Source organism: Neolamprologus brichardi, chromosome 19 (genome assembly GCF_056152115.1).
Source record: "Neolamprologus brichardi isolate AB-2024 chromosome 19, ASM5615211v1, whole genome shotgun sequence".
NCBI lineage: Eukaryota > Metazoa > Chordata > Actinopteri > Cichliformes > Cichlidae > Neolamprologus > Neolamprologus brichardi.
In genome coordinates this window covers 326,632-350,000 of record NC_142122.1, presented here as the reverse complement: position 1 = coordinate 350,000, position 23,369 = coordinate 326,632, and the positions used below count along the sequence as shown (strand labels likewise).

The 23,369-nt window shown below is 49.2% G+C and overlaps 3 protein-coding genes across 4 annotated transcripts in view; 2 read left to right on the top strand and 1 right to left on the bottom strand.

Annotated features, from left to right (window-relative positions):
* Positions 1 to 6,011, top strand: part of lgals3b (lectin, galactoside binding soluble 3b) — a 6,157-nt gene extending 146 nt beyond the window's left edge. Inside the window, exons 2-7 of the mRNA XM_006800593.2 lie at positions 965 to 986; positions 4,097 to 4,223; positions 4,655 to 4,827; positions 4,903 to 4,991; positions 5,463 to 5,631; positions 5,716 to 6,011. Coding sequence (XP_006800656.1) covers positions 981 to 986; positions 4,097 to 4,223; positions 4,655 to 4,827; positions 4,903 to 4,991; positions 5,463 to 5,631; positions 5,716 to 5,874 — 723 coding nt within the window. The 5' untranslated portion in view covers positions 965 to 980 and the 3' untranslated portion in view covers positions 5,875 to 6,011. The remainder of the gene's footprint in view (positions 1 to 964; positions 987 to 4,096; positions 4,224 to 4,654; positions 4,828 to 4,902; positions 4,992 to 5,462; positions 5,632 to 5,715) is intronic.
* A 2,100-nt stretch (positions 6,012 to 8,111) lies between these two features.
* fbxo34 (F-box protein 34) lies at positions 8,112 to 17,778 on the top strand. 2 transcript variants are annotated; one of them, XM_006800591.3, is made up of 3 exons: positions 8,112 to 8,331; positions 10,934 to 11,131; positions 14,596 to 17,778. In XM_006800591.3, the coding sequence occupies exon 3, from the start codon at positions 14,603 to 14,605 to the stop codon at positions 16,484 to 16,486; it is 1,884 nt and encodes a 627-aa protein (XP_006800654.1). In that variant the 5' UTR covers positions 8,112 to 8,331; positions 10,934 to 11,131; positions 14,596 to 14,602; the 3' UTR covers positions 16,487 to 17,778. The 2 variants fall into 2 exon arrangements, with proteins under 2 accessions (XP_006800654.1, XP_006800655.1); XM_006800592.3 differs by lacking the exon at positions 10,934 to 11,131.
* Positions 17,779 to 18,450: 672 nt separating this feature from the next.
* jmjd7 (jumonji domain containing 7) lies at positions 18,451 to 22,545 on the bottom strand. The gene is made up of 9 exons (XM_006800588.3): positions 21,870 to 22,545; positions 20,998 to 21,151; positions 20,691 to 20,829; positions 20,494 to 20,611; positions 19,752 to 19,808; positions 19,571 to 19,666; positions 19,417 to 19,493; positions 18,911 to 19,070; positions 18,451 to 18,813 (listed from the first exon to the last, which is right to left on the bottom strand). The coding sequence occupies exons 1-9, from the start codon at positions 21,916 to 21,918 to the stop codon at positions 18,725 to 18,727; spliced, it is 939 nt and encodes a 312-aa protein (XP_006800651.2). The 5' UTR covers positions 21,919 to 22,545; the 3' UTR covers positions 18,451 to 18,724.
* Positions 22,546 to 23,369: the final 824 nt, after the last annotated feature.

Sequence of the window (23,369 nt, the reverse complement as noted above, 5' to 3'; positions counted from 1 at the left end):
AATCAAAGCACGCAGACAAACAGGAAGCTCACGATTCGGTTCGTTGTTCAGAGGAAGAGGAAGTTGCTGAGCTGTGAGGTTTCGTGTCTGTTACTCAGGGAGCTTTGACTGTGAGTGCTTTCATTTAAACTTTATTTACTCCGAGCGGCGCACAGAGGAACAGACGCCTGTTTGACTCGTCTGCTGACAGCCGTGTGATCCTGGGCGGCGTCTGCTCCTGCTGCAGGCGCCATGTTTGTTTGTTGAGCATGAGAACGTTGCTCCACCCCCCCAGCAGCAGGAAACCACAGGAACATCTGGAAAACATTCAGAGGGCACTTCTGCACAGTCTGATTTTGCAGTTTCACAGCTCGCTGACAGTCCTGCAGGGATCTGCGTCTCCTGCTGGAATCGAACCAGCAACCGTTTGATACCAAGTGACAGCGTAGACTAACACGTCGATACCAACACAGAAAGCCTTTAAAAAACTTCCAGATGACTTCAGAGAACGTAAACTGGGTGATGTGGTTCTGTTCCCAGTTTGAGACTAGATCATGTGACATGCTGCTCTGCTAGCTGTAGCGCCCCCTTGTGACTGACGCAGCAGCTGCTTTTCACTGATTTCTGATCATGTCGTATTCCTGCATTCAGCAGCAGACTCTGAGGTCAGCTGGCTGTTCAAACAAGTTTAAATGTGAAGGTTTGTTAGTTTGTTTCTGGGATCCATGTAAACGACACGAACACGGTTCAGAGGTCGAGTTCAGGGGCTCCCAACGAGCTGCAGCTGAGCCTTAACGGGCCGAATCCCCAAAACCAAAACCTGAGTTTAGCGCCTGCTGTGAGCGCGAGCAGAGAGGATGAGGGCGGCGTTTCTTTGCAGTTTGTGTATCACTTTCAGCTTTTTGTCCTGTTGTTTGCTCCGTGTCAGGACTCGCTCCACCACACCCTCAGACCTCATTGTCTTCTTCCTGTCTGTGTGTTTCAGGTTGCAGAAGACAAGAATGGACGTGAGTCACTTTCTTCTCTCACAAACTTTCACCTGGATGTTTCCTGATGTGCAGCTTTCAGGTTTAATCGATGCTTCGGTGATTCTGATGTGACATTAGGAACGTGCAGCACGGTCCTGTTAATGTGGTCACGAGGCAGCAGCTGATGATCTAAACCAAAAACTCAAACGTGTGTGTGTGTGTTCCTGTCTAGCTATCTTTGTGAGGACCGAAATCTGCATTCTACTGTACTTGTGAGAACCAACAGTCACCTGTGACACACACACACGCACACGCGGTCCTCACAAGTTTGAAGCGTGTTTGAGGCTCAAAATGTGGTTTTAGTGTCAGAGTTACAGATAGGTTACGGTCAGAGTCAGACGCTCATCTTTAATGGTTAGAGTGGGGAAAGCATTATGTGAATGAAGGTCCTCACTGAGATAGCTGAACGGGGTTGTGTGTGTGTGTGTGAGTCTGTGTGTGTGTGTGAGTCTGTGTGTGTGTGTGTGTGAGTCTGTGTGTGTGTGTGAGTCTGTGTGTGTGTGTGTGTGTGAGTCTGTGTGTGTGTGACTCTGTGTGTGTGTGTGTGTGTGTGTGAGTGTGTGTGAGTGTGTGAGTCTGTGTGAGTCTGTGTGAGTGTGTGTGTGACTCTGTGTGTGTGTGTGTGTGTGAGTGTGTGAGGTGTGTGAGTGAGTCTGTGTGAGTCTGTGTGTGTGTGTGAGTCTGTGTGTGTGTGTGTGTGTGTGACTCTGTGTGTGTGTGTGTGTGTGTGTGTGTGTGAGTGTCTGTGTGTGAGAACAGGGTGTTATTGTTCCTTAGAGCTGGTTCATACAGAACATTCCAGAAGAGTCTGTCACTGAACACACCCTCAGTGTGAACCGTGGTGCGTTCAGGTGCGTTCAGTTGCACTCAGTACTTCAGACGGCCGCTTCGGGCCTGAAGGTCAGACGGCGTCTCTGAAACGTGTCCCTCTGGCGTCGCGGGCGCTGCTGCGGCGAGGTGAAGCTGGACCGCTGACGTGGGGTCGCAGCAAAGCTTTGGCAGCGTCTCAGCTCGTGTTTCAGACACGTTGTCTCTGTGGTGGACTGAAGAACAGTCACTGCTTCATGTTTTACAAACTTTTATTTTGAAGTGTTGACTCTTCCTGTTCACAACCTCTGCAGCCCTCGGTGGAATTCATCCTCGACTTCTTCTCCCAGTGATCCCAGAGCAGTTTGACAAAGTCCAGCATTTTCCAGCACAGGCTTCTTCCTGTTAAAATGTGGTTTTTCCTTCCCGGTGTCACCGAGCACCTGCTCATAGTGTGGCTGTTGAAGTTACTTCCTACTGTTTTCAGTCTTTACTGTTTAAAGCACCGGGCGGAGACTGTTGGCAGAGACAGACTCCTCAGATCTTAATCCAGAACCTGTGGTCAGTCGATCGGCTCAGACCTGTGAGGCAGGATTTGGCTCAGAAGCTGCAGAAGTGATGAAGAAGGAGGCTGAAGAGGGCAAATCCTGACTCTGTGGACATTTAGACTAAAAGCTTTTGAAACTGTTTCTCTCACAGAAACAGGTGAAACAATAACGGCATGAAATGAAAAACACCCCATTAATAACACTTTCGTGACCTCAGTCCTTGTCTGACGGTGCACTGCTATGAATTATGGGATGGAATGACCTCCTTTCCTCTCATAGAGGATGCTCCAATGTCCCCTCTGCTAAAGGAGGCAGTGAAGGAAGTGCCTTAGCCCTGCGTGGCTGCAGGGACTGTGCTCAGTCAGAAATAGAGATGGACCGATCCGATACTGACCCAAATTACGGATATCGGTGAGAAATAAAAAATGTAATCGATCCATTAAATATCAAAAAAGCACCTCACAAAACTTGCTACACGGCGTAACTCAGCTCATAACCGTAGCACGTTGCAGCAGTGTGGTCACGTGATAGAGCGGCTGTGTGTATTTGTAGCGTCGCTACCAAACCGGCATTTCATCTCCGAGGAAGTTTTCCCAGAGAGAAGTAAAGCAAGTGTGTAAGTTCATCTCTGAATGTTTGTAAAGCGTTACAGCGTTAAGCTTAACAACCGATATATGGAGCGACTGCCTCTCTCTCTCCTGCTGCTACTTCAATCGTGAAACTGCTCAATGATAATGCTAATGATCAGCTGATCGGCTTTTCTGTCGAGTCCGTCTCTCTTGTTTGTTTTTGTCTCACTTCTCACCAGAAAGAGGAAACCAGCGGCTGAACAACAGCAGCACTATTAAGCTTGATCAGCTGTTGTTAGAATTTATTTAATATTATTTCTACACCAGGATCTTTTTCTACAGCTGACGTAACTGTGCAGGGGCGGAGCTAGCAAAGTTTATCCAGGGGGGCCGATAGGGCATGAACAGGGAAAAGGGGGCACAAAGACATACTTTTCTTTCTTATTCTCATTTAAAATGTCGAGCTTTTAATAAATAATTATCTGAATCTGACACCCAAAGTTTGAATCTGATGTAAAATGTATAGAAGTCCATTACTGTATATAGTAACTGTTAAGTCTAATATACCCTAGTAAGCTGTAGTACTTTTTCCTTTGGGAACCATCTGTGCAGTCTGCAGTTCTGTTGAAGAAAGATGTTGAATCTATTTAATTATTCTTGAAAAATAATTTATTTCTGTGCATTTTTCACACTGCATCAAATTAAAGTTGATTACATCGCTTAAGCATCATGAGGAAGAGGGTGGTTTGTTTTTTTTTTTGCTGGGAGTTTGCAACCCCATTAGTTAGGTTGTTTAATATTTCTGCTAAGTACTCTTTAAAATACCAGAATAGGGAGGATGGAGCAGGTTTAAGTTTATTAGATTGATCAGTTTTGCTGAACTATGAAATATTTTGTTGTATTTTTTACATACAGGTATAACAGAACAGCTTTAGTGTTGTTGTTTATTTAAACTTGAGTATAAACTTATACAAAATGCAGCAAGATATTAAAAAAACGTTTTATTGATTAAAAAACACTATATCGGATTCATATCGGTATCGGCAGATATCCAAATTTATGATATCGGTATGGGACATAAAAAAGTGGTATCGTGCATCTCTAGTCAGAAACCGTCCCGAGGACAAAACGAGCTCAGGCTTTCTTTGCTTCTGCGTGTCTGCAGCTCTCAGACGCTCTTGATGGTGGCACCACCCAGTCAGCAGCAGGAGGAGGTCTCTGGCCCGGTGGTGGAAACAACCAAGCAGGAGGAGGTCTCTGGCCCGGACAGCCCAATGCCCCCGCGTGGCCAGGTAAGAGGTTTGAAAATCTTCTGAGTTTCACACCTTTCACACCTTTCACTTACACATGGTGGAAATGACAATGAAGCCACCTGACTTGACTTGATCAACCCAAACACAAGCCCAACCCTCCGCTGTAGACGTTTACTGACCTCTGACAGTCACGTCTCTGAAGGGTCTTCACGAGGCCTCATTATTAAAGCAGCATCTTTACCACCAGGTCACCTTCTACCTGTCTAAGGTTAGGGTGGGGTGTCACCTGTCAAACAGTCTCCTACAGTATTTTGCCTTTGCCGTTCGCAGCTTCCATCTGGGGTTATGTGAGGACGTTAGCCTGTGGTGCCCAGGTGGACGTTAGCCTGTGGTGCCCAGGTGGACGTTCGCAGGTTAAATAAACAGGTGAATGTTTGTGGAAATGACTTTTGCCTCCACTGAAACCTCAGGTCAGCCCAACCAGCCCACCTGGCCCGGAGGTTCCACTGGTCCAGCCTGGCCTGGAGGTCAGCCTGCTAACCCTACCTGGCCCCAAGGCCCCAGCCAGCCCAGCGGACCTTGGGGTGCAGGTCCAGGACCTGGACCTGGACCCACTCCTCCTGTTGCACCCCAGCAGAATCTGGTGAGCCAAACAGAGACGGAAACAGAGGACAGGCAGAAGGACAGATGTAGTAAACAGCTGTTTTCTTCTTGACAGACGGTTCCCTTCAATCTGTCTCTGCCTGAAGGAGTGCACGACAAGCTGCTGATCACCATCGCTGGAACTATCAAACCCAACGCTGACAAGTACGAATGCTGTGATGTCACATAGTGACGAGAGAGCAGAGGTCAGACTAAAGAAGCGAGCGGGTGTAGAGCAGAGTAAACAGGAAGCGCAGAGCGATACACTGACAGTGGTTAAATCCACTCGTTACTGAGTAACAGTAATGAAAGCGGGCAGTAGGAGAAGACAGTGAGCTCATGTCACCTCATTGGACAAACTGTAGGTGTAATCACACAAAACCTTCATGTTTGCTGTGAACACATGATTAAAAAAACAACGCGAGGACAGCTGGTGAACAAGGATGAGCGAGGTCATCAGCTACACTTTCATTTGTTTGCATTCGTTCGCTTGTTTCAGTGAAGCAAAATCAGACTTGCGGCGCTTAACGCCACATTAACATCGGCCAAAAAGAGAAACGATTGATCCAGATAATCCGATTCTGATGGAGAAGCTCTAATAGTCAGTAATTCACTGAGGTCTCTGTGATTCATCAGGATCACGGTGGACCTGGCCACAGCTCGTGACATCGCCTTCCACTTCAACCCTCGCTTCAACGAGGGCGGCAAGAAGGTGATCATCAGAAACAGCTGCATCGGTGAAAAGTGGGGCAAAGAGGAGAGGGAGCTGCAGCACTTCCCGTTTGTGCCGGGGCAGACTTTTGAGGTCAGACAGCGTCAAAAAAATCCTCAGTTTGTTTCTGTGAGGCGGCGATGACGCCAACGACAGTCTCTCATGTTTCTCTTCCAGATCAAGATCCTGTGCACCAACACGGAGTTAAAGGTGGCCGTCAACAACTCTCACCTGCTGGACTTCAAGCATCGTGTCACCAACCTGAGAGACATTAGGAGACTCAACATCTACTACGACCTCACGCTGTCCAGGGTCAGCACGGAGTTGTTGCACTGAGACAGGCTGCTGACCCAGCAGAGATCAGTCAGGAGGAAATTATCAGTGAATGTTTGAAGGTGATCATCAGTAGATGCTGTGATTCTTCCACATGTTTCTGTTCAGGTGTCTAATGAATAAAGACGTCATATTCTGGGTTTTGTGCTTATTTCTGTGTCCTGCCTGGATGCCTGAAAATGATGAGCCTAGTTGAACCCCGACAAACTCGTCAAACAGGAGTTTTAAAACAGCTGGGGTCATCTGCAGAGGAGTGAGCGTTAGATGTCAGTGCAGCATTTAATGCAGCTTCAAACAGAGACTACAACACAGCGTTGGTGTTACAGGAAAAGCACTGGAGTGGCTGAATCTTCCAGTTTATAGGGACGAGGATCAGAGCCACTGGAAAAAAAGTTTGGACGTATTTTTTTAAATCAGAATTCTGAGAAAAAAGTCTGAGTTCTGACACTTTTTTGTTTCCTCCTCTTGCTTAAGTTTGTTCACGTAAACAAGGAACGTTTTTTACACATAACAGCTGTTCACGAAGCTCCACGGGGTTATGTTCTGGGAACAACGCTTTTAGAAAACACTGCATATTTTTCATTGCTGTGCAGATGATACCCAGTTTTATTTATCACGTGACAGAAACTTTCAGCCTGCAGTTCCTCTAATGTCCAGCAGGGGCTCCGGCGGTGAGTCGTCCCTACAGATTCCCATGTTAAAATAAACATGTTAAAATAAACATGTTTACAGCCTAATGTAAGAAACTGGTCCAGAGAAGTTTCCCCTTCATGACGACTACAGAGAGGAAGAATGGCGTCGCGGCTTCAGAGCCTGGCAGCTTAGTGACGAGCAAAGGTTTTGGATTCACATTTAAATAAATTAATTTTGCTTCCATCCATTTACTTCAGCTTATCCCATTCAGGGGGCCTGGAGCCCATCCTCGACCCCATAAGGTGAGAAGCGGGGCTCGCCGTGGGTATTCACTTTCACACAGCAGTGTGTGACTGTTGGAGGTAGCCGGAGAGAAGCCGTGCAGACACGAAAACATGCAAACACAGAAAGAAATCTATGACGGACTGTCGGAGCTACATTCAGGAACTAATGTGTCCGTAGTTCTCCTACATACACTGAAAAAATAGAATTACTTTAAAGTTAGCGTCTCTGAGAAAGAGTTTACCTGAGTCATTTACAGAGGTGGCAAAAGTACAGACTCTTTACTTCTAATACATAAAGATGTTTTTAATGTTTTTATGGATGATGCACTGATTGGAGACCGCTTTTAATAATAATAACAGATTGCATTTATATAGCGCTTTTCGGGGCCCTCAAAGCCAAAAAGTAGGCGGTAGGTGAAGTGTCTTGCCCAAGGACACAACGAGCGAGACTGTCCGAGTCGGGGCTCGAACCGGCTTCCGGTTACAAGACGAAGTGCCAACTCTTTGAGCCACGATGGCTCTCGTACCTGCAGCAATGACAATAAAGACATTCTGATCAAAAATACTCCAGTAAAAGTACTGAAGCAACTTTTTCACTGAAGTAAAAGTGAAAAAGTCCTGCTCTGAAGTATCCTCAGCGTAGGAAAGTAACAAGTAGCCCCTTGAAGGACAATTCTACAGTTACAAAGGAAACTGAACCTCGTGTGTTAATATAATATTAGTACATGAAAATACAAATATTAATCCAGTGTAATTCTGTGTGAACTGAATCTGTTATGTAGGAAACCCGCACTGACAGAGAATTAAAAAATAACGAGTTTCTGTTGTCAAGATTACACAGTGTGACTTCCCCCCACACCTAAACAGACTGTGCACAGTCACAGTGGACTGTGGATTCAGTGCGTGGGGAACCCGGAGATCAGTGTAATGATTCCGTGTGGGGAAAACAATCAAACTAACGATCATTTATACTGAGAGCTGCAGAGGATTGTGTGGGTGTGCAGGCTGTGATCAGCTGACCTGCTGTCTCTGTGGATGTACACCTTTAGTCTTTTGGGTTATTTCGGGTGAACTTCGAGGCTTTTCAGTCTCAACACGTAAAGTGTAAACGGTCCGTTCTTGTGAGGTGCTGAGCACAGACCCGGAACCCTGCTCGGATTCAAACCCGGGACCTTCTTGCCTTCGTGCCGTTGAGCCATCATCGTCCATCTGATGAAGCGTGTCGGCCCTCTGGGTGTCGCTAAAACCGAACCTACGTGTTGTTGATGCTCAGGATAGGACTGCTACGTCATGACGCACAGCCGCAGGTTGACGTGCGCGTGCTTGATCGGGAGCTTTACTATGTAGTTAGGTGAGGAGCGCGCACCTCCGTGCTGCGTTTAAGCGTTAAACAGTTTAAAAGTGGGTCCACGCACCGGCGAAGCGAAGGCACCGACAGCAGCTGGGCTACGGACAGTCAGGACACCCCGGACCGGAGGACTGCACCGTCTGCGGTCGCTGCCAGCGGAGCTCCCCAGTGGACGGGCTCAGCTTCCTCCTTCAGGTCAGTGCGACCCGCGGCCTCTTCTCTCCGAGAGTCCGCGGCTCGGGGCCGCTGCTGGGTGTCGGTGTGGGGTGGAAACGATCCGATCTCCACCCGCAGCGTCTCCTCAAACTTCCTCCGTGTCCTCTGGAGTGTCGACGTGCCGCTCTGTCCTCCTATGCTCCCCGCTAGTTAGCTGCAGACGCTAGCTAGTTAGCCAGGTGTTTAATGAGAGCGAGCGGCTGCAGCTAGTAGCATGCTAACTAGCGCTGCGGCAGCGAAGTTTGTTTTCGTGTAGCTCGGTTGTTTGTTTGTAAACAGCGCGCGGGACACTTTGTTTACCGAGTGTTGCTGCGGGTGTGGCGGAGCTCCAAGCCGCTCCCAGCTGGGTTACCGATTAATGTTCGCCGTTAGCAGGGCGGAGGCCCAGGAGGGTGGGAAGTTTACAGGCTGTTAGCTGCTAGCTGTTAGCCTCGGAGTGCAGACTCAGCAGCTGGCGGTCGGTTTGGCCCGGGTCTGTCCCGGTCTGATCTGAGACTGAGCTCCCACAGGGTCTAATGTCCTCATGATGATTATAAAATCACTTTAGAAACACACATTCCTCTAAACTGTCACACCCTGAGATGAGTCAGAGCCCACAAACACTCTGTGTGTGTGGACGTTATCAGCTGGTGTCTCTGTCCGTGGAGATCACAGCATGTGAGTGAACAGTTTTTGTGATACTCGCTCCTCTTCAGGATCCTTGGGGTCTTCACAGGACTTTGAGCCTCTGCTGGAGAAGCCATCAGGACCTTGTTCCTCAGCAGCTCCCTCCTCTGCTCGTGTTATACCTGACCACTCATATAACCTGTTAATGTGGTGCTTTCTTGGCTGTAAATGGGCTTTAGTCTCAGGGGTGTCCTGGTTAAATAAATAGAAGAATCCGTGGCCTGAAACACAGACCTCTGTGATTTGTACAGAATGATTTAGGCTCCTGATCCGTGATTCAGCACTAAAGATGCTAATGATTAATCACTGATCTAACGAAGCTTTTAATTTGAAGGCTCAGGACACTGCAGAGTTACAGATCTGCAGTGTGACACAATTTATTTGGATTCTAATCAACGTTTTGTGGAGATGTCATACAGATCATTATCATGAATGTTACAAATGTAAATGAGGTCACGTGCCTGAGCGCTCCTGCTCACCCTGAAGGGAACAGGCGTCTGACGGGCTGGGACACAGTTAGGACGCCACTCGGTGGACGGCAGCATGTCTTAGAGATGAAACCATAGGCAGATGTTGGTGTTTGTTTATCTTTACCTTCGCCCGTGTCAGATCAGGCTGCTGGATCAGTGTTCCCTCAGGGGAAGGTGGAATATAAAAACTTCAGTATCATCGTAAAATCCCCAAACAATCAATAATCTCCTGTTAACACAGAGTAAATAAGGAGGCCTGCAGTGCTCCAGCATAAGCTCGCTGTCTGTTCTTTAATCAGAGCATCTGGCTCATTAGCATTAACAAAGCTTTGAAACGATCCCTGTTTAGACTGCCTCGGCTCGTGTATTGATCCTGATCAGGATCCATGTCTCTGATTGGTTCACGTCAACCAAAAGAGAAGGAAGCTGCAGATCCAGCAGCAGGAGGTGGTTTCAGGAGAGGGAGGAGGGAAATGCCTCCACCCCCCGCTCGGGCTCCTCGGTGTGTGTGTGGTTAATCAATCAGCTGATCGGTAATCATTTCTTATCATAATCTTTGATGCTTGAAGGAACAGAGTCAAGAAAGAAAGAAAGTGTACTTTATTGATCCCCGTGGGGAAATTCCTCCCTGCATGTAGCCCATTCACTCAGTGAGGCAGTGGCAGCCATTGGGCGCTCGGGGAGCAGTGTGTAGAGACGGTACCTTGCTCAGGCGAATCGAACCCCCGACCTTCCGATCATGGGCCCACCACTCTACGTACTGCGCTATCCCCGCCGTCCTTTTTTCACGTGTTGAGCAGAAACAGGACACCTGCAGTCCCGTCACACCTGTGCAGGTGAGCAGGTCCATGGCACTCAGGTTTCTCCTGAACTCTTCCTGTTGTGGGAGCAGGAAGCACCTGCAGATCGTCTCAGCTGGGAGACGTGGCGGGAATTAATCAGCTGTGAGGAGAAACGGCTGCTCACTAAACTGTCAGCTTTTATTTTGAAATATTTACAGTTTCCTGCTTCAACAGCACAAACACACACCAGTGCGCACTCTTGTGTTTGTGCGCCTGTGTGTGCTGAACACACTGTGACCGGCTCCTTATATAGACAGAGAGGACAGAGCTGGCAGCTGATTGGCTGTCAGGTATCATGAGCTGGTGTCTCGCTATAGACGCAAGCTGCAGGTTTGTCTGATGTACGGCGAGCTTTTCCTGGAGGCTGTGAGCTCGCTGCTGCTCCGCGCGGCGTAAACTGACTTCTGGCCCTGCTGGTTCACTTCCAGTCCTCCCAGTCTGAGTCTGCGTGTCTGATCCAGCTGTTGTAGAACATGTTTTCATTTCACTTTGAAGATATTGAAGATTGTGAAGCTGCTTACGGTGTGAGGATTACACACCTGGGCCGTGGCCTCAGGTGTGTGAGTCACTGATGTGTTGGTGTGTGCTTGTTTTTTCCTGCAGGGTGTATGTGTGCCGTCACATCCTGACTCCTTTGGAGACCGTGGCGCAGGAGAAACAGCGCCTGGTTTAGCTTCCTGTGTGGGAGGAGTCAAGGCGAACGTCTGAGAAATGTGAAGCTGAAGGATCAGCGGAGCTGTCACTCAAACCAGTACCACGCCCCCCTGCACCACCACCGGCCAATCAGCACACAGAGTGGAGGTAAACACAGTTAGCATTGTGTAAAAGTGACGCAGAGAAACACATGAATACAACTCCCAAGATGCTGTGCGGCAGATCAGAGCTCCGGGTTCTGATTCTGGAAACACCACTGGGCGTCTGTTTTGAGCTGAAGAGCTGACCGGGACACGAATACCTCAGAAACGCTGCTGATGACACAGCTGTGCCTCATCCCTCGCTGCATGCGTGACCTCTGACCTCCGTGTGCTCCCAGTGTGTTTTATACCTGGCTCTGATTGGCCGCCCTGCTGCGGTTTGTGTAATCATAATTGTTCTCAGGCGCAGTGCCGACGGCCTGGAAACCAAACTCCTGTCGCTCAGAAACCTTCGCTCGTCTCGCTGTGGATCCGCATCTGATTGGATGAGAGCCGACTTCACTGCTGTGTTCAAACGGGCTTTTTGTTTCTGAGCACGGTTGTGTAACTGTGATGTGTTCGTACAAACACACCTTTTTCACGGTTACATCATCACTGAGGTCATCCTGCACACCCAGAGCTCTGAGTGTGTCCTGCCTCTGTAAGCGTCACGAGGTTGTGTAAGCTGTGTGCACGCGGGACGTTTCACGCGGAGCTGTGTGCACGCGGGACGCTTCATACGGAGCTGTCTGCACGCAGGATGCTTCACACGGAGCTGTGTGCACGCGGGACGCTTCACACGGAGCTGTCTGCACGGCCGGCTGCTATGTGCAGGGTTTATCAACCAACGTTATTTATAATGGGCTTTAAAACAGCTTTTATCTGCTGAAAGCTGTTCTCATGGCGCTGCTGCTGCTGCAGTATTAAAATCCTGCTTTACATTTATGGATGCGGCGTTGTCTCGTCACCTGTTCAGAGATGAGTCCAGCTGAGGGGTTCAGACATGTCCTACTGGGAGGACGCGCTGGACAGAGAACGTCTCTCAGCTGAGGGAACACCTCGGTGTAGACGATGTTCTCCCAGAAAGAACCTGACACGGCCGTCGGGGAGCAGGAAGGTCGTCCTTTACTCACAGCTGTGAACGTGATGGCGCTCCTTTAATCTGTCTGGTCTCACCAAGGTTATCATCGTTAATGAAATAACGAAAACTAGAAGTGAAAAAGCATTTTCGTTAACGGAAATAAAAATAAAAACAAAAAAGGAAAACTAACTAAAACTATAATGAGTGTTCACAAAACGGGAAAAAATCCCACAAACCTTAAAGTGCACTTGAAAAGCTCACACAAGAAGGCTAACCTAGCTTAGCTTGAGAAGGTAAGGGAGCACACTCAACCCTCATCCCCAGAAAACAGAAGCTAACCCCAGGCAAGGCAGCGTGATGCATCCCGAGACAACAGGACGGGGATATCTACACAACTGTGTGAGTCAATTACCTTCAAAAAGTTTATCAATTCACTTGAACCAAAATTACGAACACACCTGTGAGAGTTAATCGTCTCATTGGGGCCAAGATATACATTTTATAGTTGCCTGGTATCAATGGTTGTTCATCTGCCTTTATTTATTTATTTAAAGAACCCATAGGTGGGAATGTGAGTTGTCTGTCTCTGCCTGTTAGCCCTGCGACAGACAGGCGACCTGTCCAGGGTGCAGTATGGTAGCTGGAATAGCAACATACCCAAGGATGAGCAGAATGACTGATATGATGAAACTGGGATTTTGTTACACTTAATTATTGCAAACACAACTAAAACTATAACTGAAACTAATCAAAACTAAACTGAAACTAAGGATTTTCAAAAAAATAAAAAATAAACTAAACTAGCAAACAATTGGTAAAAACTAATTAAAACTGATATAAAATTGAAACTCTGAAGTCAAAACTAAATAAAAATAAAAACTAATGAAAATTGCAAAACTATTAAGACCCTGCGTCACAGGGAACTCTGCCGGTCATGTGACTGCTTGTCAGGTGACATGGCTTCACTGAAAACTAGTAATGATCAGCGCCGGGTGAGATTGACTTTATTTAAATGTTCAATAAACACAAAAAATAAATGAACGGAATAAAATCACTGAAAAAGAAAAAATCCTCATTAAATTAACCTCCTCAGACCTGAACTCTTCCACGGCGGCATTTTTAATTTCTCTTTGATATTTGGGCTGATTGGGACCTGATGAGTGTAAAAACAAAGAATTACAAGATGTTTTTTTTTTTTTTTTTACCTGATTTTTGTTTCTAAGAAAAATCAGAGCCACATGTGAGGATATTCGTTTAAAATGTTGATAGAAGAGAAGCAGCATAATGTCCTTGTAAGTGGATATCAGGCCCTCGTAGAGCAAAATTGAGTATTTTAGTCTAAATAACCCAAAATGTGACGTCCACATATGTGGACGCAGGTCCTAGGAGATTAAAAAAGTCCCTGTGAAGTAAAATGACTCATTAAACACATTCAGACAAAATTAGAGTCAAAGTTTCTCTGTCTGTGTGTGTGTGTGTGTGTGTGTGTGTGTGTGTGTGTGTGTGTGTGTGTGTGTGTGTGTGTGTGTGTGTGTGTCTGTGTGCGCACAGATCATTTTATCCTCTCAATCAATAACCGATCATTAACATAATCAGTGTCCTGAACACGCCGCTCACATGCGAGTCCATGCGACTGACAGCCGAGAGCGTGAAGCTGTCGAGGTTTCCTCCACATCTGTGCGGGCGTGTCTGTGGGCTCGGGCCCAGCCGAGCGCTGAGGTAATGCTGCTGCACCGAGCCTTCGTCATGATGTCATCCACCACCCAAAACGTTAAAAACATGTGTTTCTGCACATGCTCGGTACATGTGGTCAAGAACCATGAGGAGGGCAGGTGAAGAACAAACGAATCCAAATGATCCGGGTTAAACCTGCAGTTCCTGTGACGCCCACAGTGAGGCAGTGTGCACATCAAAGGGAGCTGAACATGTTTGTTTTTGGTCTCTGCAGCTGACTCCCCCCCCCCTTCATATCAGCTGTCCCAGCTGCCCCCCACCACCAAACATAACAACAAGCTTTTCTTATTGGCTTGAAGGAGGAGAGTTACAGCAGCCCCCGGTGGACGTGAGAGGAGCTGCAGTCTGTCAGGGCGCTGACCACAAACACACAGTTTGTTCATTACTGAGGCGAGAAGGTGCCGCCTTCACCTGAGTAACAGGAAGTCTCCTCCACGTCCCAGTTTTACGAGCAGAGGTAAAGAGTTCCAGTAAAACCAGTGTGGCCCTCCCTCTGGCGTTCTTCATGAGGAGGAGAGGAAGCCTGACCTCAGATCAGCTCTGACGTGATCTCGTGTTGAAATGTTTACACCACGATCGGGTGATGAAATATCTCAGAATCACCTCGGAGAGTCTGACCTGCTCTGCTCTGAGACACACCCACAGGAAACACCTCGAACTCACTTTTATTTTGGAAATCCGAATGCCAAACATGTAGATAATTTCCTGGGGTCTTTTATTTTGATAAGTCAATATCTCGGTTGGGTTTTAATCATGTGACCTCTGTCTCCCCACAGGACCATCATGCACCTGAAGTCTTACCCGAAGCTCGTGCGTTCAGAGCTGCGTCTCGATGCGTCCGGCGTTCAGACGGGGACGCAGCGGAGCAGTCTGTTCGTGAGCCAGCAGGGGGGGCTGCTCAGGACGTACACTGGTAACCATGGCAGCAGCAGCCGCTTCCCATTCAGCGTAATCTCCACCAACACGCTGCGATGCCCAGCAAACGCCATCACAAGCAGCGTGACGTCGCTCTGCCTCAAGACGCAGTCCGGCACCACCCTGCAGCACCTCCCACTGCTGCCGCCAGGCTGCGAGAACAACGCGCCCAAACTGTTCCAGACCGCCGCCGAGGATGCCGACACGCCGCTGGATGTCTGGACCGTCATCAAACCCGGACACGTCCGCGAGAAGATCGCCATCTTTGTTTCAGAGAGGGGACGAGAAGATAGCGCCGGAGGTGGCGAGTGTGCTGCGAACAGCAGGGACAGGGTGCCGGCGCCGTGCACCAACTACAGCGTTGGGACGGGGCTGTCACGAGCCGTGAAGGCAAAGGGCAGCTGGGATGAAAACTGTACCGCCAAACGGCGCCGCCGGTCCGGAAACACCCAAAACCTTCAGCAAGACCAGAGAGCTGGTGACCTCAGACCTGCTCCGCAGCGCCCGCACTCCGGTCAGCAGTGTGGCGGCGAGCTGGGGACAGCAGAGGAGGCGGACCCGAAAGTGTCAGTGGTGGACATGGTGGCGTTTCTGGAGCAGAGAGCGAGCGAGCAGCAGCTGGACTCCAAACCTGTGCTCGCTCTCCAGAGGAGCTGCACCACCATCATGCTCTCCAGAGCCCCGCCCACCAAGCTCAGGGACGGCTCGGAGCACAGGGGGGAGGAGCCGGAAAGCGTCCGAGTGTCAGATATGGTGGCGAGACTGGAGTCTGAGTGTCTTAGGCGGCGGGCAGAGGGCGACCTGTCACGTAGCAACAGCCTGCGGAGGACAGCGGGGCGTGTGCTGCTCGCCGCTGCCACAGGTCACAGCTCCACCCCCAGCCAGCCCGCGTCACCATCATCACCTGCAGCTCAGTGCCTGAGCAGGGAGCCAGTCGGCTGTCTCCCGGCCTCAGCTTTGACCACGCCCCTTTCAGGTGAGCTGGTCAAGTCGGAGGAGGCTGCAGGTGTGGAGAGGGAGCGCACTGTAACAGAGACTCACCTTAAGGCCCCGCCCTCTGAGGAGGAGGAGCCTGTGCCTGGCTTATTGTTTTTGTCTCCAACACCTGAGAAAGACTCCACCCCCTCGGCACACCGCCCCCCATGCCACAGAGCCACCTATGTGCTTCAACCTTTTAAGCCCGCCCCCTGCAGTACTGACAGCCAATCAGAGAAGACTAGGAGGAGAGGAACTGAGGATGCTGGCGTAGTTAGCAACCCTGCCTCGGCGCCTCTGGTGTGGCGTGCGTCGGCGTCGCAGGACTTCCTTGAGAAGCGTCAGCGGCTGCAGCAGCTGCTGGAGCCGCAGCCGTACCTGACGGCGCTGCCGCACCACCTGCTCGTCAAGATCCTCCTACTGCTGCCGACGCAGAGCCTCGCCGCGCTCAAGTGCGCCTGCAGTTACTTCAAGTTCATCATCGAGAACTACGGCGTGCGGCCCGCTGACTCGCTGTGGGTGTCAGACCCCCGTTACCGTGACGACCCCTGCAAGCAGTGCAAGAAGCGTTACGGGCGCGGCGACGTGTCGCTGTGCCGCTGGCACCACAAGCCGTACTGCCAGGCGCTGCCGTACGGCCCAGGGTACTGGATGTGTTGCCATGGCGCCCGCAGGGACACGCCCGGCTGCAATGTGGGTCTCCATGACAACCGCTGGGTCCCGGCGTTCCACAGCATTAATGTGCCCATCTACCGCAGGAGTAACCATGACGACTGATTGTGAGTGTGTGACGGGCAGAGGCTGTTTGTGCTCTCTGTGTGTGATGTCAGCAGCGTCCAATCAGAACGCTTTCATGCAGGATACCACGCCCACAAATCAAAACGCCGTGGAACTTTAAGCTGATGATGTTTAGGTGAAAGATCTGGGCGAGAGGGCGGGGCGAGAGGGCGGGGCTTGAGTCTGACAAACAGCTGCTGCAGCCACGATGCAACGGCAGGCCGGTGCTCCGGCAGACGCATCATTCTGATTATTGATCGCTGATCGATTAGATGCTTGAGCGTCTCCCTGCGTCTGATGGAGCGCTGGCCTCGCGGCGCCCCCTGCTGCTCCCCCCACAGCCTCCATGCTCTGATCTGCAGATCGATATCGCTCACTGATCAGTGATCGGGTTTGGAGGAGGAGTCTCAGCCAGGACTCTTCCTCACTGGCTGGTTCCTGATCATCGTATTGATGAGTTATCGATAATATTTATTCATTCAGTTTACAAACAGGAGCCGTACCTTCAAAATAATGCTGCGAGCTGACTTCCACTGTGATGTCACTTCCTTAATTAGAGCTAATTTGCATCTCAGAGGGATTGATTGGTCAAAAGGCCTCAAATCCTGAACTTTATTGATCACGATCACCGACAGAAAAAAAACTTCCTAACCGTGGGTTTCCTTCAGCTTTTAATTTGAAAACAGAAGTTGAGTAAACTGCTTCATGTTTTTGCAGAGATGTATGACCATAATTAGATTTTTTTTTTACACAGGAAGGGGTGGGTCTAACTGGTTAGCAACAGCTGAACTTTCAAAATAAGGGCACACAGAGGTATCTGATAGCAGCATCAAAGTGATGAGAAGTAAAAATACGACTCAGCAGCTGTCCGTCTGAGCAGCGTCTGGTGGGACCAGAGCAGGTGGTCGCGTCTCGCCCCCTTGTCCCGTTTCCTGTCGTCAGAAACTTATAAATATATATTTCTTAAAACAGATGAAACTTTATTAGTCGGACGTCTGTAACCATGACGGAAATCCACCTGACACGTCTGCACCAATCAGGATGGCTAAACTTTCCCTCCACCTCCCTCCCCCAGGGGCGGAGCCTAAAACAGCTGCATGGTCAATGTTCCCTCTGAGGTCATGCGCCGGTTTTTAAAGAAACTTTGTTTTATCACAGTAGAAGAAGTTTATTGATCATCATTATGTCTGATTGATTGGCCCAGCTGATCAATCAGCTGTTCAGGAATAATTGTGGGCGGGTCCTTGTTTTGACTTGTTTCAAATAAAATTTGGCTTCCTGAACTTTCTGCAGGTTTATCTGACCCTGTTATCCTCTTACTGATCGATCAGCTGATTGGCTTATTGATTAGGCTTCATCTTTTTGATTCTGAGATGCAGAGGTTCCTGATGATCACCTGACTGATGGAGGCTGAGAGATGGTGAGTGGGTGGAGCTTCAGGGGTCGACGACCTCTCTGTGCACCTTGTTTGTTTACATTTGAGTGTTTGTTTCCTGTGCGATCAGCTGATTGATAATCATTGATGAATCGAGGCCTTGAGCGTGGAGTCGGTGATTGAGAGTTTTAGAGTCGTTTGTCTGCTCTGTTTTTCTGTGCTTTAATAAAGAGCTTTTTTCATTGTTTCCTGTCTGTCTTCCTTCCAACGCACGGCGGCAAAAGCACCATCAGCCCCCAGGGGCGCGGCAGGACAGGAAGTAGATGTAGAAACAAAGTACCTCCTACAGGAAGAACAAGGTTTCTGTTTCAAGACATTAAAGTTTCTTTATTTGTTTTCTATTTTATTCTTTTTAAAACCATTTCATTTTCAGGGGGAATTTATTTTTGCCTTTGCTGTCGGGGCCGCGGTTTCTACAACGCTGCCACTTCGTGTGTCACGGGCGGGAACTCGTTAACTTCTCGACCTTGGCAGGCGGCCGTTCAGGGAAAGAAACTGTCAGTAATTCAAACGTTAAATTCACAAAGAGAAAGTTTGACTTTTATTTTTATTGATCCGCAGCTCGTTCAAAGGCACTAACAGGAAGTGGAATCAATCCACGCCAGGTGAACGTTACTGATGAAGCTTTCAGTGAACAATAAAGTTTATTCTCAAAGTGAATAAAGAATCGCGGGAAACCATGGCTGCTGATGACGACTCCGACGATGAAGGAGAGCAGCTTCAGTCAAATGTATTTTCTGACCAACTTTGACCTGCAAACAGAAACAAAACTTCATTGGCCACGTGGCACTGTCGCTGTGATGTCACGTGGACCTTGTGACCTCACACAGAGCCTCCAGCAGTTGAAAGTAGTTGTACTTGATGTCGTAGTCCATGTCGTACCAGAAGTTCACTGCAGACAAAACGGGAGCGGACGCGTTTAGTGTGAACGCCTCAGTGACATCATCTGATCAAAGTAAAGTTAACCACAGCGTGGTGCGTTCAGGTACCTGCGATGCAGCCGTGTGACTGCTGTACGTGGTGGAACCACAGCGACGGCAGGTACAGCATCTCTCCGGCCTTCACGCTGCAGTGGAGCGGCCGCGCCCGCCGGTACTGCGGGAACCGCTCCAGGTCCGGGTTCAGTGGATCCAGAGGGATCCACGGGACCTGGGAGGGGGTTTGAAATGAGGTGCTGAGACTCTGCGTCCACACTAGCCCGGATAGATTTGAGAATGTGGTTTTCGTCTGAAAACGCTCCGCGTCCACACGAGCGCTTTCAGTCGTTTGTGAAAACACTTCCAGTCCTGCACAAAGCTGAGTGAGGATTAACGGAGCTGAAGGAAAGCTGTGCAGCACAAACTGGTTTTAGAAAGTGTGCGTTGTGTCCACACTGCGACGGGACAGCTCCGTGTTTTCAAAACGCTGCGTCTCAGTGTGGACGTGAGGACGGAGAGAAAACGTTTTCAAACGAAGACGCATTAGTGGGGACGTGGCCAAGAGAACCTGAACGCACCATCTCTGAGTCGCTCTGATCGATGACCTCGAACTCGCCGTCATCTCTCTGATGGTAAACGGCCGGTTGGAACAAACCTGCGGAGACAGTTACCATGGTTACCACAGGTGGATGGTTATTGCTGTAGAGAAGACTTGGTGGTTGCCATGGTTACCATAGGGGATGAAAGGGCGGTCTGTGGGCGGCATCAAGACGAAGTGTTTCTCTCCAGAGACGACGCAGTAAAGATTCTCGTAGTGATCTTTGTGCACTGAAACACAGGAACACGCATCAGCATCACCACGCCGCAGCGCGTGTGTGTGTGTGTGTGTGTGAGATCGAGGCGTGGGTCTCACTGGAGGTGATGGCGTTCGCCTCTCCCAGCCAAAAGTTCACAGCATCCGGCAACTTTCCTGAAAGGAGAAAACAGCAGGGTAACAGTCAGCTGGTGGTCACACTGGGGTGGGTCCCCCTCTGGGTCACACAGGTACTGCAGCAGGGACGCCAGGAGGAGAAACATGGAGGGCAGTGTGTTATTCAAAAGCGGGGAGGGGTCCTTCCCTACCATGATGATTTATTTTCCTCTGTAATCAAAACAGAAGCTGGAGGATCTGCTGAGCTTTTTGATTTAGTAATTCATTCAATAATTATTGTTATAATAATTCAATTTCTTAGTGAAGGTTACAAATGATCTTCTTCCTCTGACAGTGGACTCATCTCTGTCCTGCTTGACCTCAGTGCAGCGTTCGATACTGTCGACCATAATATCCTATTAGAGCGATTAGAACATGCTGTAGGTATTACAGGTACTGTGCTGCAGTGGTTTGTATCATATCTATCTAATAGACTCCAGTTTGCATGTAAATGGAGAGTCCTCTTCACACACTGAGGTTCATTATGGAGCTCGGCTGGAGATGCAGAGACCAGTTGACAGGAAACGCACATAAACTGCTTCCTGTGAAGATCACCGTCATCACGCTCACATCCTTTTCACAGACTGGATTGTGATGCTCTCGACTTCCTGTGATGTTTGTGGATTCTGCAAATCTGTGAGAGACACTCTGATTGGTCAACATCGCGGACAGGCCAACAGCTCACCGAGCGCCGCGCTCATCCAGGCAATGTGCGGCTGTACGTCAGCAGTGAGCTCGGGCAGCTCCTGCAGCAGGTTGGAGCACTGCTTCTGGACATAAAAGACTCCGCCCCCTTTGTCCACCTGCACATTCAATCAAGACAACTTTATTAGTAAGGTGGCGTTCACGCAGGGCCATTCAGACAGCGGCGTGCAGTCTCACCTTCCCCTCGATGATGTCGAGAACAGAGGAGAAGCTCATCTGTCTCTCTTCAGGCATCACAAATCGATCTCCATTTACCGCGTCGGCGTAGCCATTTGGAGTCACTGCCACGCTTATGACCTTTGACCCCACCTTCTCCCTGCAGAGAAGAAAACGATCATGTGACATCTACACCTGACGAGCCTGAAAATGATGATGCACGAGCTCCACAGGATGTCTCTCTCTTATCTGGATGAACTAATCCTGACTTCATTTATTAGGAGCTGACCTGTTACCATAGTGACAGGGGTGGGCGGGGCTTGCTTACCTCAGATAGTCAGGGCTCCACTTGGACAGGGCTGGCCAGTGGCTGAAGGCGTTGCGGATGATGCAGGGCTTGTTTGGAGCGATCCAATCACGGTGGAACTGCAGCGGCTCAGGTGGCCCGTCCAGGTAGGGCACCGATTGGCTCAGGTACAGATCTGAAAAGTGATCAGTAATCAGCAATGCTGATTGATAAGCAAACACCTGAGATACATGGGTGGGTGGGGCAGTGATGTCAGCATCAGTCATTCATGTTATCATCACGTGAGCTCATTTCCTGTTTGCTTGGTAAAATGATCACACCTCTAATGACAGTCTGGAGAACTCTAAAGCCCCGCCCACACTCGACGTGGTTGGTCACGATATTCCAGGTTCACAAGCCGACACAGACCAGTAAGGACAGCAAGGGTCACCACGGCGACATTTAAGCTGAAACCATGGAAACGAATGAAAAACACATCTTACCCCCCCACTCAGCAAAAGGAGGCCACACCCCCACCTCAGCCCAAAGACACTGCCCTCCATTTTTAATCATCCAGACCTCATTCGCTGACCTCTGACCTCTGCACAGCCTCTCAGCAGTGGAAGGATCTGCATGTTGTCAGGTGTTTAAGAGACCAACGGCATCACGTGACAGGAAGCAGACGGCCAGGTTAGTTATTAATCTGCTGATGGGTGGGTTTTATGACCCCTCCCCTCACAGCAGGGCAGGTGTGTCACATGTGTAATTCAACCAAACAGGTAAACATTCAGCCCGATGACGAGCATGCGCTGTGAGCCGCTCTGAGTCGGATCTACTTTCTGTGGCAAAAGAAATAGTCCCAGAGCCGAAGCTGTCACCTATCTGTGATCAATGCTCGGGGCCGTGAGCCTCACCGTGAGCCTCCTGTGAACACTCGGCCAGTCGATTCCTCACTGCGTCCATCCTGCAGCTGACTGATTAAACCATCAGTTGATCGATGATCGATCCTCAGCAGCGACAATAACTGTCTCTATCGATACGTTTATCATCAATACTGCTGATCGCTTCTTTCCAAGCAGCGTGCTGCCATGCTGATTTGTTTACTTCCGGTGAGCATGCGCAGAGATTGAGGGTTCCTGCGCTGTTTGACGTGAGAGCAGGATTCCCCCTGCTGGCGGGAGGAGGGACTGCAGCAGCACAGAAGCAGTTATTGATCCAGAGCGCCGATAAATCCGCTGATCATGATCCAGATAATAATCAGGCATAAAATATTCAGTCCCAGCTGCTCCGTGGCTCAGGCTGAGGCTCGCTGCCTGTTTGCGAGTAAAATCAGACACTTTATTGTCAGGTGGGAGCAGTAGCGGTTTCTGTTATGGGCCACACGGGCCTTTGCCCAGGGCGGCATCACGGGCGTCGGCCAAAAAAAGTTGCTCGTACTGATGCTGCCCCGACGTGCCAGCGAATTTTAGTAATGGCGCCGATCGGTGTTCTTACGGCCGTTTGCTGGGAGTAAGGCCGCCTCCGTCTGCGAGGAGCGCCGCTGCAGGGAGGAGAGGGCGGCGGGTTCTCTGGGTGGCTGGAGCAGCGCCTAATAACCAACTAAATAAGTAAGTACACTTTTATTTATACAGCACCTTTCAGGATAAAAATCACAAAGTGCTTCACAGAAGCTAAAACGTAAAAATCAACCAAAAGCAAGTTTAAAAAGATGAGTTTTTAGCTGTTTTTTAAAAGCGACCCCTGAGTCCACAGATCTCAGGCTCAGTAACATCATAGCACCACCCAGCTGTAGAGAAACTCCGTCATGCTAGCTAGCAACCAGTACAAAAAGTCAGCATAACGAAAATAAACTCCACCTAAACTTGGTTTATATCTGACCCAGACAGACTGCAGCTCATAACTTCTTACCTGAAGTTCAGTTCACCTGATACTCGGACCAGCGGCTGCCTCAGGTCTCTGCTCCTCCTGCCTCCCCTCCTCCACCTGCTGCCTCCACCACTTGCTAATGTTACTGAATCTGTGGAAGCTCCGCGATGCCTCCACACGAAGTAACGAATAACAAGCCTAAATCTAAATCCCAGTAACGAGTAACGCGTTCCTGATTTTGGCATAATAACTAGTTACCGTGCTAGTTACTGTAACGCATTACTTAATAACGTGTTAGTCCCAACACTGTATATAACTGAATATCATCTGCATAGCAGTGATATGAAATGTCTTTAAAAGTCCTCAATAAGTGCTGAAGAGGAAGTAAATACAGCAAGAACAATAAAGGCACCAAAACTGAACCTTGTGGGACACCATAGGCAGGAAAAGTAGAAGAGGAAGTGTAGAGGCAGCCACAGAAAGGGATCGTTCATGCAAATAGGATTCAAACCAGTCCAAATATAAAACAAAATAAAAACAAAACAACA

What these genes read in the sequence shown, in the direction of transcription:
- fbxo34 (XM_006800592.3), top strand. Translation starts at nt 14,603, where the DNA reads ATGCACCTGAAGTCTTACCCGAAGCTCGTGCGTTCAGAGCTGCGTCTC.
- jmjd7 (XM_006800588.3), bottom strand. Translation starts at nt 21,918, where the DNA reads ATGGACGCAGTGAGGAATCGACTGGCCGAGTGTTCACAGGAGGCTCAC. An exon ending in ATCAGAGCGACTCAGAGATG is followed by an intron (nt 19,071 to 19,416) that starts GTGCGTTCAGGT and finishes ACCCCCTCCCAG; the next exon opens with GTCCCGTGGATCCCTCTGGA. An exon ending in GTCACACGGCTGCATCGCAG is followed by an intron (nt 18,814 to 18,910) that starts GTACCTGAACGC and finishes TTTTGTCTGCAG; the next exon opens with TGAACTTCTGGTACGACATG.